The sequence below is a fragment of the Callionymus lyra genome, chromosome 1 (assembly GCF_982586985.1).
Source record: "Callionymus lyra chromosome 1, fCalLyr1.hap1.1, whole genome shotgun sequence".
Lineage (NCBI taxonomy): Eukaryota > Metazoa > Chordata > Actinopteri > Syngnathiformes > Callionymidae > Callionymus > Callionymus lyra.
In genome coordinates this window covers 51652865-51668927 of record NC_141818.1, presented here as the reverse complement: position 1 = coordinate 51668927, position 16063 = coordinate 51652865, and the positions used below count along the sequence as shown (strand labels likewise).

The window sequence follows — 16063 nt, the reverse complement described above, 5'->3', positions numbered from 1 at the left end:
CTAATATACACACACACACAGACACTTATACACACATATAGACACACTACCATAAACATAAACTAATACACTTATACACACAGACACACACACGCACATACATATAAACACCTTCATACACACACACAGACCCACCCACACAAACAAACATAAACTAACACACACGTACATAGAAAGCACACACGCACATAAAACACACCCACACACATAAAACACACAAGTATGAGCTGAATACACTTCTCAGCTCCTGGTGTCGACGATGACCTTTAACCTTTCATTCTCACAACCTAAGTTCTTGGTCGAGTTGAGAAGTTTTAACAAACGTCTCAGACTCAGGTTTTCTAAGAGTTGACGTGAATGTATTTGTATCTGGATATATGAATATCTGGTGATAAACACATCTTTGATATATTCACGTCTCAAACTTTGAAGGTCAAATGAATGCAAGACGTGAATATCAGAAACGAATATTTCAAGGTGTGAATAAATAATATTTACATATATAAAAATATTTCATGTAAATAAATACATTGTATTTATTCTTAGTTTAGTGAAAGAGTTTAGTAATAGTTAATAATCAAATTAAAAACAAAAATATTTTTGTATTCAAAGTAAAAAAGTAAATAAAAATAGTTTACATTAAAGCGCTTTGATCTTTGTTGTTTAATAAAATAAAATAAACTCCAACGATCTTTATACTTTTGTAATGTGAGCACTTCCTGTATAGACATCTGTCTGTTCTTCTTCGCTGCTAAGATAAAATGAACACTAATGAAAACAGTGGTACTACACTGCCACCTAGCGGCAGCAAGTGCTACAACCATGACTTTAACTGCAGCAGTTTTCCTTCTTTTTGTGATGATTTGGCTTCTTTGAACGTTGTTGACGTGAGTTAACTTTTGTTTCACTGTTACAAGTCGTTGATTTTATGAAATACTGGTTTAAGTTTTTACTTTAAAATGTGAAAAAAAAGAGAATTAAAAAGTTAATGGAATTTCAATTTAATTGGATTTGATTAGAAATCATGATGTTTGATGATGAAGTTTTGTTGATTCATTTGGATGTAAGAAGGATTTTCTCTCGATCACGTGTATGGCCTCTCACCCACGCTGCCCTCGTGCTCAGCTCTTTTAAGAACAAGGTTCACATGGAAAACTTCATAAAACACAGAATACATTTTTTAAAATAAACTCAACTTCGACGAACTTGTCATTTTTCCATTCAATATCATCAACGTTGTTACGCAAGACTTGGTGGTTTGATTCCTTCATTCTTGACAAATATAAATATATATATATATATATATATATATATATATATATATATATATATTCTAAACTACACTTTCAAGAGTCTCTCGGTTTGAACTAATTTCTAGAATCATTAAGGTTTCTTTTATGAACGTCGTTCTATAAAGCCTTGTGAAACGAGACCCTTGGCAGAGGTATGCTCCGTCTCAGTGCTTTGTATTAACCAAAAAATAACGACAATCTTCCAGCACCAGCTCTTGATCGCACACGATCTGAAGAATTCACGACGCGTCTGCATGAAGATTAACGAGCGCGGCCGCAGATGACAGTGAGGAGATAAATTATGTTTACTCACCTTCACTCCGGCGCGTCCCTTCTCCCCCGGCAAACCATCGGGACCCCTCGGACCCTGAGCGGACGCATAAAGCCGTGATTGATGAGTTGCTATTGAGGGCCCGACCCAGATGTTGTCGAGACGTATTCAAGCAGGAAAACTGAGCCTGTTAATCTCAATCTCGTCGTCGGGAGGTTATTAAGACGCTCGCGGTCGGAAAATGTTTTCAAAGACTATTTAGAAAAATAATCTGGCTCCGGCTCGACGCCGTTAATGACGGAGGGATTCTCTCTCCCGGAACAATGGGGTCTCTGTGAGGACACCTTGGGAAAAAAGACCACAAATCTGCTCCTGGAATCATCTTTTCTTCAAACCAGCACAAACAAGTTCCTCCAGTTTCCACTCAGACCGACATTTACGTGTCGTTTAGTTTTCATCAAAACAGATTCTCTTGAGCCTTCAAACTAAGGTGATGACAGAGAGAAGTACTACACCAGTTAATGTACTACACCAGTAAATGTCAAAGTTTGATGGATGACCTTGACGACCCCCAGACCTTGTAGGTCGAGCCTCTAGTTCTGTCAACACTTTGTGTTTAGAGCATCCTTTAAATCAGAATCAGAAATCCTTTATTTGTCCCGCGAGGGGAAATTCAGTTTAAACAACAGCAAGCGCAATACCTCAAATTAAAAAAAAAAACACCCAGAAATAAAATAGTAAAATGAAAAGAAAAATCTAAATAGAATAGAATAAAAATCTGACCTATATTATATATACACTAACATATTTACAAAAATAACAAGAAGAAAAGGTGCTGTTAAATATTTATCTGGCTGTGTGGAGTCTGATGGCAGCAGGGAGGAAGGACCTGCGGTACCTCTCCCTCACACACCTGGGATGGAGCATCCTATCACTAAATATCACTTGGATTAGATAATGTTTTTACCAAAGTGTTCATCAAGGTCGTCCATCAAGTTTTTTCACTGGTGTAGTACTTTTACTGGTGTAGTAATTTTACTGGTTTAGTACTTCTCTCTGACGACGTTTCTTCAAATCAACTCAGTGTGTTTTAAATCAGCGTCAACAGATAATTATTATTTAATTAATTTGCCATTTCAACTTTTAATTATTTATTTTTAAGCCTTTTTTTCAATAATTGAATTCCATATTTTCTATATCGCAAGGTTGTTTCAGTTTTTATTTAATAGTTGCATTAAATAATGTGTATATTGAATTTTTTACTTGAATACTTGAATTATAACATTTGATTTGACTTTTTCGCAAAGTTAGCAAAAAAGTTGGATCCAGTAGCTCGGATCTCTGTTGGTAATGTCTGGTGACTCTATTATACCAACATATATATATTGAATTTAAAATACTACGATTTTTAAAAATATAGAATAAAGAAAATGTGTTTTTGCATAATTGGAATAAGTATTTATTCCAACTACTGACCTCTGAACAACATGACACTGTTTCATGAAGCTTCACCATTGACATGGATACAAAATATTCAGACACAATAATGTTTGTACAGTTAAGTTACTGGTTTTAAAATAGTTTAAGTGCAAGAAATACAAACATATTCATTGTTTAAAGACTTGTTCCGCTCGTATGGAAATACGTTTCATTTCACTGGATTATGTGTTATTTTGCACACGCTCGGCAATTACAGTCACTAAATATTGCATTTGCCAGCCGTGCTGATATCAAGGGAGTCGTGTCGAACCGATCGGATAAATGAAATTCCTTAATTACACCACTTACTCATTTCAGATGAATTATTCATTTGGCGCAGTGATCTTGCTGCGCGACTGAGGGCTATTTTCCGAAAGTAGGGTTTTAAACATGGAGCCATCGAAAGTCTCCTCCTTGTAATTGCAGACGATGAGACTCGTGTAGTGACGCAGCAGAGCGTTAGACCGAGCGATTGAAATGACAAGTTGGTTCATATTTAGCTGAGGATTCTGTGCCGAGTCTATTTCATGAACGTAATAATGTTAAAAAACATGCATCTAAAAAGGTCTGAACTGTTCATTGAAGAGTTTGGAATTAAATAATGTATCATCGCAGATATATTGTCATCTGTATCAGCTACAGTCCAACACTTTTCACTCATTTCTTCCAAGAACACTGTCATGTTAGACTTTTATTTTGTCGTTTTCCTATTGTCTCTCCTTTTTTATTCTCTTTTTCTTGAACTAATCGTCAATAAAGACTGACTTCAGACAATGGAATTCTCGCAAAACTACTTGCTTCAGTCGTGTTTCCAGGAACTTCCTGCTTTTTTTTTTTTTTTACTGTTTATTCACTAATTTGATGGACGGTTTGTTTTTTTGGACTTTTGAGAAATTGGACTCTTGTTGTTGTATTTATTGGACTCCAATATTTATAGTACATTGTTTCCGAATTTGTCATGAACTTGTTTTCCACCTTATTTTTACTTTGACAGACAGGGTCAAATATCAGCAAATATATACATTGAAAATGCATTTATTTAACCAGATATTGAGTTATTCAATGACTACCATCATTAGAACACAGTTTAAAACCATATTTCAAAATGAAGCCTCACTAGAAGCCACTTTCTTTTAATGACTTTTATTCTGTTTTTTCTTACATTTCTATTTACTTTCTCTGCCTCGAACCTCCTTTCCATGAACTTGCACTTTTTCTTCCACCTTCTTCCAGACCAGTGTTCCTGACCAAACAAGTTTCCTGGCGTCGTTACTGGCTGTGTATCTTCCTTATTCTGCATTTCTCTGGACTATTTATTTTGCTTTTTTTGTCACAGTGCCTGAGCGGTTATTTTATTTTTTTATGGTTTTGACCAAAGTTTTATTTCAGATTACTTCTTTTTCCCACTTCTTTTTCCCAATTGTTAGTGGATATTATGGTTTTGGTGGATTTGGTGGAGATACTGGACTCTTGTTTGCTCGTGAGATATTGGTCTTTATTATTTTATTAAACTGTATCTTATTTTTAACTTTTCTTCCACCTTTTTCAGATCGTGACAATTGGTGAAGCTTCATGAAACAGTGTCATTATCTTCAGAGTCCACTAGATGGTAGTGATGTGTCGATGAAGCTTCATGAAACAGTGTCATTATCTTCAGAGTCCACTAGATGGTAGTGATGTGTTGATGAAGCTTCATGAAACAGTGTCATTATCTTCAGAGTCCACTAGATGGTAGTGATGTGTTGATGAAGCTTCATGAAACTGTCATTATCTTCAGAGTCCACTAGATGGTAGTGATGTGTTGATGAAGCTTCATGAAACAGTGTCATTATCTTCAGAGTCCACTAGATGGTAGTGATGTGTTGATGAAGCTTCATGAAACAGTCTCATTATCTTCAGAGTCCACTAGATGGTAGTGATGTGTTGATGAAGCTTCATGAAACAGTCTCATTATCTTCAGAGTCCACTAGATGATAGTTATGTGTTGATGAAGCTTCATGAAACAGTGTCATTATCTTCAGAGTCCACTAGATGGCGTCTCTGCACTATTTTCCTTTGTTTTGAGCAACTCTTCTAATGAAAGATCATTTTTAATCTGATGGCGCCACCTACTGACCTCCTTACAACATGGCACCGTTTCGTGAAGCTTCATCAACACATCACTAGTGACAATTATAGTGTAAGTGACTGACTGGACTTACCGTCCTGCCTTTTGGGCCCCTGATGCCAACAGATCCAAGCGACCCAAGAGGTCCCTGGATACAAGAAAAAAACAAATAAGGTTGTTGTCTTTTACTGAGATTAAAAGTAAACATGAGCAACACAAAATCACAGTTAAGATCACGTAACGAAACACTGTTTAAAAAGAGCCACATTCGATGCAGTGAAAACAATCGAGGGCCAAAAGAAAGAGAGAAAAACAAGCGTTTTCACCAAATCTTCATCCGACCAGACAGAGGAGGAAAAACATTTTCAGTGTTTAAGAATCACAAGGATATTTATTAACTCGTCATCGTGGAACATTTCCTTCTTTCCACGTCTACTTTCCTCATTCAGGACTTGTTTTTTTTTAAACTTAATCATGAACCTTTTCTTGCCGTTTACTTTCGACTCTCTCCTGCTAATAACTGCTCTTATCGTCGCTCCTCCATTCACATCCTCGCCCGCCCTTTCATCCATTCACGTCCGGGCTCTTATTAATAAGTCCCATTCAGTTTGCCGAGACGTGTCAGCGTCTTATTTGGACTCGGCGGCGCTCGAGGCGATTGTGCAGCGGAAGAGCATCGAGCCGTCGCCGACTGGAATCATCATCTTTGTGCAACATCAAGGAGAAATCGCTGCTGAGTCAGCGCCTGCAGAATGAATGACTTGGGGCCACGAGCACCGACAGCAGGTGGACTCGTGCTTTCATGCTGCGAGAATATGATGAGGGAGAATCACAACCTTCTGGCCGACGGAACACGCCGGTGGAAAAACATATATATATGCTCGCCTGGACGTCGGCGTCCTTCAAACATGAATGACATTTAGTCACGCTGTTGCGCAACATCGTATCATTTAGAATTCTTTATATGAATTCATCTTTATAAGGTGGTCGCCTCACAGCGAGAAGGTTGCTGGTTCGCTTCCAGGCCACGCCAACAAGTGACCTGTGTGGAGTTTGTATTGTTCTCCCCGTGTTGCGTGGGTTTACTCCGGGCACTCCGGTTTCCTCCCACAGTCCAAAAACATACAGAGGTTGATTAAGATCTTGGGGAAATTGTCTAAAGGAATAAGTGTGTTTTTGAATGGTTGTAAGTAAGTAAGTAAGTAAGTAATATTTATTTATATAGCGCTTTTCCAGACCAGGGTCACAAAGCGCTTAAACAAACAAAACAATACTCAAAAAAGTATATACACTTTAAAGATCAAGATAATACTGAGAACAACACAGGAGTTCCAGAAATTTAAGAAAAGCCTGAACAAATAGAAACGTCTTAAGATGTTTCTTAAAGGAGTCAGTAGATCCATCAAGAGCAAAGAGAGAGAAGATTGTTCCAAAGCTTAGGAGCAACAGCCTGAAAAGATTTCTCTCCTCTGGTCCTGAAGTTCAGGAACCATAAGTAGATTCTGATCCACAGACCTCAGAGCCCGAGCTGGGGTGTAAGTCTGGATCAGATCACTGATGGAAGGTCTGACCATGAATAGATCTGAAAGTAAGAACCAGAATTTTAAAGTTGATCCTGAAAGAAACTGGAAGCCAGTGAAGAGTTTGAAGGATCGGAGAAATGTGAGTTCTTCTACTAGAGCGGGTTAGTCTTTGAGCTCTGTGACAGACTGGCGTCCTGTCCAGGGTGTCCCCTGCCTCTCACCCGATGAAACTGGGGTAGACTAGTCTCCCCATGACCCCCACAAGGTATATAGCAGTAAAAAATGAAATTAAGGTTTGATAATAGGAGCAAAGATCATTTCTTTACATTCATCATCGTAAGTTTTCAGGATCAGTGACTGGAAAAATAATAATTTATTTGATGCTCCAGTCTTTATCTGGTTGACCAGTCCAACGGAGATACAATACATTTAATTAATGTAAGCAGAATTTTAAACTCTGTAGAAAAAAAACATTCATTTATAAAAGGTTTTTGAATTACATTGTTAAAATTCAATGGGTTGGAATATATATATATATATATATTGAATTATAAAAAACAAAAAACAAGCATTTTAAAATGCCAAATTCATTATTGAGTCATAATGTCACTGATATACTTCCACACTGAGTCTGGTTCTAATCAAGGTTTCTGCCTGTTTAAAGCTTGCTTGCTGTGATTTGCTGTTTTCTTCTCAACTTTTAAAGTGTAGTTTAAACTGTAAAGTATCTTCAGATATTTCTCGCCAATTCGACACTTAAAAACACCCTGTTATATTTAATAATATTGGGAATTCTTTCTCTCTTAGACTTCAGCTTTTCTGCTCAAAGTTGATGATGATAGGAAAAGTGGAGGTAGGTTGGAGGCTGAACTTCTGCCCAAACTATCTTGGCGAGGGCCGGTACACTTGGCGCCGCCATCAGGCGCTGAAACATATTGCAGGAATCATCAACAAAGGTTTCCGCAGCTGCAGCCGAGTGCAAAAATAATAACTTTTGTAAAGGCAGGAGTGAAGCCAAGGCCAGGACGCACGTCGTGGCAACAGGATCCTGTCATCAGCCCGGGCCTGGCACCTCTCAGTGGACCTGGAAGAACAACTTCCCGCAACACTTCGTCAGCACCACCTTGAGGCCAGATTTACCTCTGGTCTCCAAGGCTACCAGAACCATCATCCTTGTGGAGCTGACCCGCTTGGGTAAGGTCCATGAACGAAAAAAAGGACCAGGACTGAATATCTGGTCTTCGGCTCTTATGAGCAGGGCTGGAGAGCGAGGGGCCAGTGGAGGTGGGTTTTGTGAGCCCCTCACTCCAAAGAGCCCTCAGTAAACTGGGCATCATTGGAGGAGCAAGACCCAGAACTTTTAAGAGCATCACAAAAGCAGCGGAGAAGACTTGAAGATGGCTCTGGATCTTGAGGAAGGTCCGTCAGAAAGTGAACGCCACCTGAACGCACACAGGGTCTGATCAAGCGTGGCGGGGTCTGGGCCTGGAAGAGGGTGAGTGATCGTGGAATGACCCGAAACACCCGACCGATGATGTGTTCAGGAGCATCAGATGATGTATTGAATAACTGTTGGGTATCCAGAGGGGGACTCGTCTAGTGCTGTGTCTCAAATCGCATACTAATCTTAGTATGCTAGAAGTTAGTATGCATCAGTTTAGTATGCATACTAACTAGTACGCAAATTCTCCACAGATAGTATGTCTCAAATCAAACCCTGAAGCTACACACTAACCGGAAATCACATGACAGCTTCTTCTTCTACTTCTATTTAACGATGTTTCAACCAGCTGTAGGAACACTATCGCCACCTGCTGGCAGCACGTATTGCAACTTTGGAAAAAGAAATAAAGAAAAAATATGAGAATCTAAATAATCGCGAGATATTTAAGCTGGTATCAGCAGCGAAGACGTGTTTATCCTCCTACTGCTGCTGAAAATACACATTTAAGTATATGCATATATATGCATTTATATATGACGTAACTTCCGTTTAAAAAGTCACTAAAATGGCAGCTGTTTAGTATGGTTAGTGTCCATCGAACCATGCTCAGTTTTGTGGGCGTGTTAGTATGCCAATTTAGTATGCATGGCGCACTAAATTTCGCATACTAAGAATTGAGACGCACTAACGTACTAAAAATACTAACTTTTAGTACGCTAGTATGCGATTTGAGACACAGCATTGGACTCTATCGATCAAGGTGTTGTTCCGAAGACACAATTTAGCTTTAGAAGATCAGGAGGTGTCGGCAGTGGACGCTCAGTCTAGTTAATCTTGGGCCTCATGTACAAAGAAGTTTGAGGATTTTCTTCTAAAAACAGGTGTTAACTAAATATAAAAAATATTCGTATGAATCTGCTCGTGCGAACAAATACAATCACTTTTCCTTTGTTCATCCCAATCAACGTGGAATTAATCGCAGACTTGTTCGTCCCTTTTCACGCCCTCATTTACATATTTAAATCATACTTAAATGAACCAGAGTCTGTGATTTTTCTCTCCGCGATCAGAAATAACAAATGAAAACATTATTTTAAACTGGATTAACAGTTTATATTTGATCATTCAAAACATTTGATCGCATACTTGAAATTTAAATAGTGCAGACGAGCTCCAGTGTAAATGTTTATATTCCGATTCAAATACTCAGTTTCAAACGATTGATGTTCTCTTCATGAATACATTTCATCAGTTTGGTGAACGAGAACATATTTACAAGTTTGTGAATAATTTAATATCCACTCATGTAACTACAAACACTAGTGTGTGTTAATTTATGATCAATATTGATCGTTAATGTAACCGATGTAAACATCTCAACATGACTAGTGCATCTGAGCAGTACAAAAGAACGTACAAAATAGAATACAATAGAACAGAATTTAACTTGTCAACAGGATTTGACGTTTCAAATTTCTCCACCAGCTAAAAGATTTTGCTTCACAATGTTCAAACATGATCTGAGGTCCAAAGCTTTTTACTCATATAACTGTGACTACGTCAGCAACACTTCTGCAGCAGGACCTCAAACACAGACCAGATTCACGTGACACTGACCTCCCAGTTTAGAACGTTTGGCCAATTTTAAAAGTGGTTTGAAGTAATAAATAAACAATAAACAGAAACCTACCTGGATTCCTTCCAACCCTGGCAGACCTATTTCTCCAGGTATTCCAGTGTGTCCCTGGAAAAAAAAATACATATAACATGGAATGTGTCTGACAAATAAAAGTTAATGATATCAGTCGCCTTTGTCTTGGTCCAGACTTACCATCGGTCCTGATTCTCCAGGTAGTCCAGGAGGACCAGTTTTCCCGCGATCTCCCTGCATATATGTGTGGATTCAGATAAATCTGATTAAAGATATCTAAATGATGAAGACTGCACACATGGACCTCCTTGGCAGAGGTAATAAGCAGAGGTGGAAAGTCTGTGAAATATTGCTCAGGTCAACTGTTTAATTGGTGAGTTGAGCAATTGTTCAGCTTTATTTGTGTCGTTCACCTGACAGGACACAATTATTCTTGACTTTTTGTCCTGATCTGGTCTCTTACTTAAACAAATTAATAAAAAGAATGAATGAAATGAATAGTGACCACTCAAAATTTCACTGTTAAATTAAATGTAGAATAGTTTAAACAGAAAAAAATCTACTTCACTTTAACAACATTCATCTATTATTGATAATATTTATTAAACACCCATTGGATGACGAAGTAGACGGGCAAGGTTTAAATTAACCATATATATTTAAACTTGAAAGGTCACTGAGGCCTCATCCCTCTCAGTAACGGTGACCTCAACGGCTCACCTAATGCTTTGCCGCCCAGCCAACCAATCACTTCACAAAGCAACATAGAAGTAGAATTGAAATCCAGTATCGTAGCGACCACTTAATAGATCAGTGTGTAAAAAAAAAGGCATCATGGGAGTTCACGGTATCGTTGGCGCCATAAGTTAATTTGCTGTTCAAATAAATCGCATGTTTGTAACAGAGTGAACAAAGAGAAGGAGCTTTGCTGGTCCTGACTGCAGTTCTAACAATGTGTAGTACTGTGTACATACATCTGAGAAACAAACTGTGACTTGGTGAAGAACCAGTGTATATTTGTTTGTTTTTATTAATTATATATAGATCTCTTAAAAGAGTCACTCATTGTCTTTCGGATTAAAATACTCGCCTTTTCTCCGGACGTGCCCACCTCACCAAGAACCCCAAAAAAGCCAGGCAGACCCTGAGGAGAGTAAAGAATCCGTCAAACACACACATGGACACATAGCAAGAGCGTCTTCCTACCGTCTCTCCGGGTTTTCCAGCCTCGCCGTCCGACCCGGTCTCACCCTGCAGTCAAGTAGAATCTGTCAGTCAGAAATGTTCTGGGAAACGTTGTGTCTATACCACACATGTTGAGGTAACACCATGAACCACAAACACCTTCAGTCCATCTTCGCCTGTGGGCCCCTCGACGCCCTGCCTGCCGGGTCTGCCCTGCACGGAAAAGTGATGATTAAGCATTTTTTTTAAATTGCTTGTAAAGTGAATCATTTTAAAAACTTTGAAGATATTTTCATCAAACGGCGACTTACCTCCGGCCCGGAAGACGCAACGGGTCCAAGAGGTCCTTCGTCACCCTTGAGAAGGAAAAGACAAACGCGTGTAAATCGGCGAAAAAAGAAGCAACACAAGTCGCACACCAAACGACACCTGAATTCCTGATGTTCCCGGCGGCCCCGGCAGTCCTCGCACTCCTTGCTTCCCCTGACGAACACAGCAGCAGATGATGACCTTCGCTTCAGTTCATCACAAGTCAAGTCACTTCACTGACCTTCGGCCCGACTGCGCCATTCCGACCCGGGGGGCCGATGCCGCCTGGATACCCCTGGAACACAAGCGTCCACAACATCATTCCCTGCATCGGTCTTTTAAAACGGTTGCCTCTCAATCAACTTCCTAATGTTTTTAAATATGTTCTATGATTGCAATTTTATCCACATGTGAAGGTAAAGTCCGGAGCTAAAGTATGTTTTTTAAATGTATTTAAACAAATATAGTATTATCTCACATATGATTTCATCACTGCTTGTGTGAGAGAGAAATGTAGTGAGTGGAGTCAACTCGGTGAAGTTTGGAGTAAGATATTTAAGAAGAAGAATATAACAGCGAACTAACAGCTCTGTGCTTCAGAAAGGAGAAAGAAAAAAGAAAGTTAACTATAATACTTTCTCACTTAAATTAGTAAAATTAGTGACTTTAAACCATATCTGATTTCTATTCTTTGTTTAATTAAATTGTAAGTCAGATTTTTAACCTTTTTTTTTAATTAATGGCTGAAAAATGTTTTTTAAAATGTGTTAAAGCTTTTGTCCCTTTTTCCTACATTTCCAATATTTGGTAGTTTTTCAACAGTACAGAGAGTTTATAACGGTGTATTAGCAGTTTAAATGTAACACACAAAAAGACAAAAACATGAATTTGTTTTGACTTCTTAACATAGAAAAAACTCATTTATCATATGAATAAGATGATGATGATAATAATGATATAAATATTTTTTTTCAAATATTGTAAACTTACTCTACTTAAGATTATTGAGTATTATTCATATTATTAAGGTAATGTGCGAGGTTATTTAGTGGACGTTTACAGGTTTATGTACACAAGAGTCAAGCTAATTTCTAACATTTTCCCATCAGGCAGCATCAAACTCAGTAAAGTAACAACGTACCTCCAGACCAGTGGGACCTGATGCACCAGCAGGGCCCTTCACTCCAGGCTTTCCCTGAGGAGAGACACACGTTTGAAACATAAACTTCAGATAAATCGACCTTTTTCCAGCCTTAAATCAAACAATAGCAGGGGAGAAGGTGGGTTCAGGGTCAAAGTCAGTCTGAGTTGAGAAACAAATGTATTTTTATTAAGAAATATTCTTTACTGATAATGTCACTAACGTGAAGAGAGGCTTTTTTTTCCCCCAAAAGGTCAGGATAAACGGTTTAAAATCCCAGATGTCACGACCTGAACTTAGTCCCTCAATACTCTCTGTTATGATTCTTTTATTTGTGTTTTATATAGAGTTTTAAAGCTGGAAATCTTTGTATTTTCGTTAGCGTGTGTCACAAATGTTGTGCAATGATATTAAAGACATGTTGAATCTTGAGCTATAATCCGGGCCAATAACAACTTCCGAGTTATGTTTTTTCATGTATAAATGCTGAAGAAATACTTGTCCTCGAGCAACAACTGACCTGGAAGTTGGAGTTAACTTGGACAACGAGAAGATAAACAAGATGGTGGACATTATGGTGAGAAAATATAGCAATTTTTTAACTATTAGTTTTAAAAATGGCTCAAAACACTTGAGTTCCAGAGCAGAAGTTCTGATTAAGAGCACTTTATTCACGATGTTAAAAGGTTGAGCGGATTTGATTTCAAACTCACTCTTGTATCTAATCCATCTTTTTGTTACCTTCACAGCTGATCTGGTCCGACTCGGGAACACACTGTCAACATATCTATTTGGTTTCTCACGAGGCTGGCATATAAACGCACCAGCAGACGGCAAATTAAAACCATTTTTTTCATGTAATTGCTGGGAGGGTTTGAATCGTCTTTGTTTTGACAGATGCCATATTCCATCTCAGCACGCCTGGACGACTCGTCCTGCTTTCCAGGACTCGTTTGTGGTGCTGTCAAGATGCTGCTGATTAACTGAGAAACAAACCTCTTCATTTGAAAACATGTTCATACCATCAGCTGAGATTATTTTTTAGTTTGAATGAAAAATACAGGGACAGTTAAAATGACCTTTATTTAATTGTTAATTAAACACACAACAGAGGCAGGCAGACACACACACACACAAACACACACACACACACATATCAAACAGGAGTCAATTAGAAAACAACTATAACATGTTGAAGGATGTAAGAAATACATTGAAGTGAACTATTCATCCTACCTTAGGTCCTGGTCTTCCACATTGACCTGGTAAACCTGGTGAGCCAAGGAAGCCCTGTTTAAAGACCGAAAAAAAAAAAGTATGATTACCGGGAATATCATATTTTCTATCAAATTATTTTCATTCTACCTCAGTTTTACTGTTTCAAATTTAATGTTCTGTACAATTGTTGACATACATAATTTCTGTTCCTTTTCTTATCTTAAACTCTGACATATTTATAAGTCAAAATATGAACATAAATCTACTTTTTGGTCCACAATCTGGCGGGCCACATCAAATGTCTTGGTGGACTGGATGTAGCCCCCAGTAGTGATGTGTTGGTGAAGCTTCATGATCTTCACGTGTCATGTTGTTCAGAGGTCAGTAGGTGGCGCCATCAGTTTAAAAATGATTTTTCATTAGAACACTTGTTCAAAACAAAGGAAAATAGAGCAGAGACACCTTCTAGTGGAAGATAATGACACTGTTTCATGAAGTTTCATCAACACATCACTACCATCTAGTGGACTCTGAAGATAATGACACTGTTTCATGAAGTTTCATCAACACATCACTACCATCTAGTGGACTCTGAAGATAATGACACTGTTTCATGAAGTTTCATCAACACATCACTACCATCTAGTGGACTCTGAAGATAATGACACTGTTTCATGAAGCTTCATCAACACATCACTAAATTCTAGTGGACTCTGAAGATAATGACACTGTTTCATGAAGCTTCATCAACACATCACTACTATCTACTGGACTCTGAAGATAATGACACTGTTTCATGAAGTTTCATCAACACATCACTACCTTCTAGTGGACTCTGAAGATAATGACACTGTTTCATGAAGCTTCATCAACACATCACTACCATCTAGTGGACTCTGAAGATAATGACACTGTTTCATGAAGCTTCATCAACACATCACTACCATCTAGTGGACTCTGAAGATAATGACACTGTTTCATGAAGCTTCATCGACACATCACTACCATCTAGTGGACTTTGAAGATAATGACACTGTTTCATGAAGCTTTATCAACACATCACTACCATCTAGTGGACTTTGAAGATAATGACACTGTTTCATGAAGCTTTATCAACACATCACTACCATCTAGTGGACTTTGAAGATAATGACACTGTTTCATGAAGCTTCATCGACACATCACTACCATCTAGTGGACTTTGAAGATAATGACACTGTTTCATGAAGCTTTATCAACACATCACTACCATCTAGTGGACTTTGAAGATAATGACACTGTTTCATGAAGCTTTATCAACACATCACTACCATCTAGTGGACTTTGAAGATAATGACACTGTTTCATGAAGCTTTATCAACACATCACTACCATCTAGTGGACTTTGAAGATAATGACACTGTTTCATGAAGCTTCATCGACACATCACTACCATCTAGTGGACTTTGAAGATAATGACACTGTTTCATGAAGCTTTATCAACACATCACTACCATCTAGTGGACTTCGAAGGTAATGACACTGTTTCATGAAGCTTCATCGACACATCACTACCATCTAGTGGACTTTGAAGATAATGACACTGTTTCATGAAGCTTTATCAACACATCACTACCATCTAGTGGACTTTGAAGATAATGACACTGTTTCATGAAGCTTCATCGACACATCACTACCATCTAGTGGACTTTGAAGATAATGACACTGTTTCATGAAGCTTTATCAACACATCACTACCACAATTCTTGATTTGTGGCCTTTATCAAACTAACGTGTGAATAAAAGCTTTGACACGTTGTTAGTCGCGTCTCTAATCAGGTTGAAAAGTGAAAACGACTTGTTGCGTCTCTCAAAGTTATCTCTCTGAAGGACGAGACGTGACAAGAAGGCGAGTCAATAGCCGTTTAATTAAAGCGTCCCGGTCTCGCACCGACCTTGTCGCCTTTGAATCCGATCTCGCCCGGCGGCCCCGGAACACCGACGTCTCCCTGAGGACGATAAATCACTGATGAACGAGACACATGGGATCAATGTGGATCGACCCACAATGATGAGACATGATCGTGAAAAGTGTCTGGTGTTGGGAGGAGGACATGTGCAGATCACCTGATCACCTTTCAGTCCTGGCTCACCGGCGTTCCCCGAGACTCCCTTCAAAGCATAAAACAAAGTTATTAAAGAACTGAAGAGATGATGATTCACTCGTTCACCTTGAATCCTGCTGGACCCGATGATCCCATCATCCCTGACGGACCCACGTCGCCCTTTCAGAAGAACATCACAAGAATCCAAGTCAACAACTGACACAAGAACTTGAGCTTCTAATTTACAAATAGTCATCAATTCAAATCTGTGGAGACTTACTGTGAGGCCGAGGACGCCGCACGGACCTGGAGCTCCCAGTTCACCCTTCAAGAGGGAATATAAGAGGAACATATAAGAA

At 38.7% G+C, this 16063-nt stretch overlaps 1 protein-coding gene across 3 annotated transcripts in view; it reads right to left on the bottom strand.

The window, feature by feature from the left end:
- Positions 1-16063, bottom strand: part of LOC148090092 (uncharacterized) — a 99253-nt gene that overhangs the window by 21492 nt on the left and 61698 nt on the right. For all 3 annotated transcript variants that reach the window (XM_087812153.1, XM_087812162.1, XM_087812171.1), the window contains exons 14-29: positions 15985-16029; positions 15831-15884; positions 15727-15771; positions 15555-15608; positions 13639-13692; positions 12403-12456; positions 11503-11556; positions 11382-11435; positions 11264-11308; positions 11112-11165; positions 10974-11018; positions 10854-10911; positions 9948-9997; positions 9807-9860; positions 5244-5297; positions 1606-1659 (exon numbers count right to left, since the gene is read on the bottom strand). In XM_087812153.1, the coding sequence (XP_087668279.1) occupies positions 1606-1659; positions 5244-5297; positions 9807-9860; positions 9948-9997; positions 10854-10911; positions 10974-11018; positions 11112-11165; positions 11264-11308; positions 11382-11435; positions 11503-11556; positions 12403-12456; positions 13639-13692; positions 15555-15608; positions 15727-15771; positions 15831-15884; positions 15985-16029 (828 nt within the window). The remainder of the gene's footprint in view (positions 1-1605; positions 1660-5243; positions 5298-9806; positions 9861-9947; positions 9998-10853; positions 10912-10973; positions 11019-11111; positions 11166-11263; positions 11309-11381; positions 11436-11502; positions 11557-12402; positions 12457-13638; positions 13693-15554; positions 15609-15726; positions 15772-15830; positions 15885-15984; positions 16030-16063) is intronic.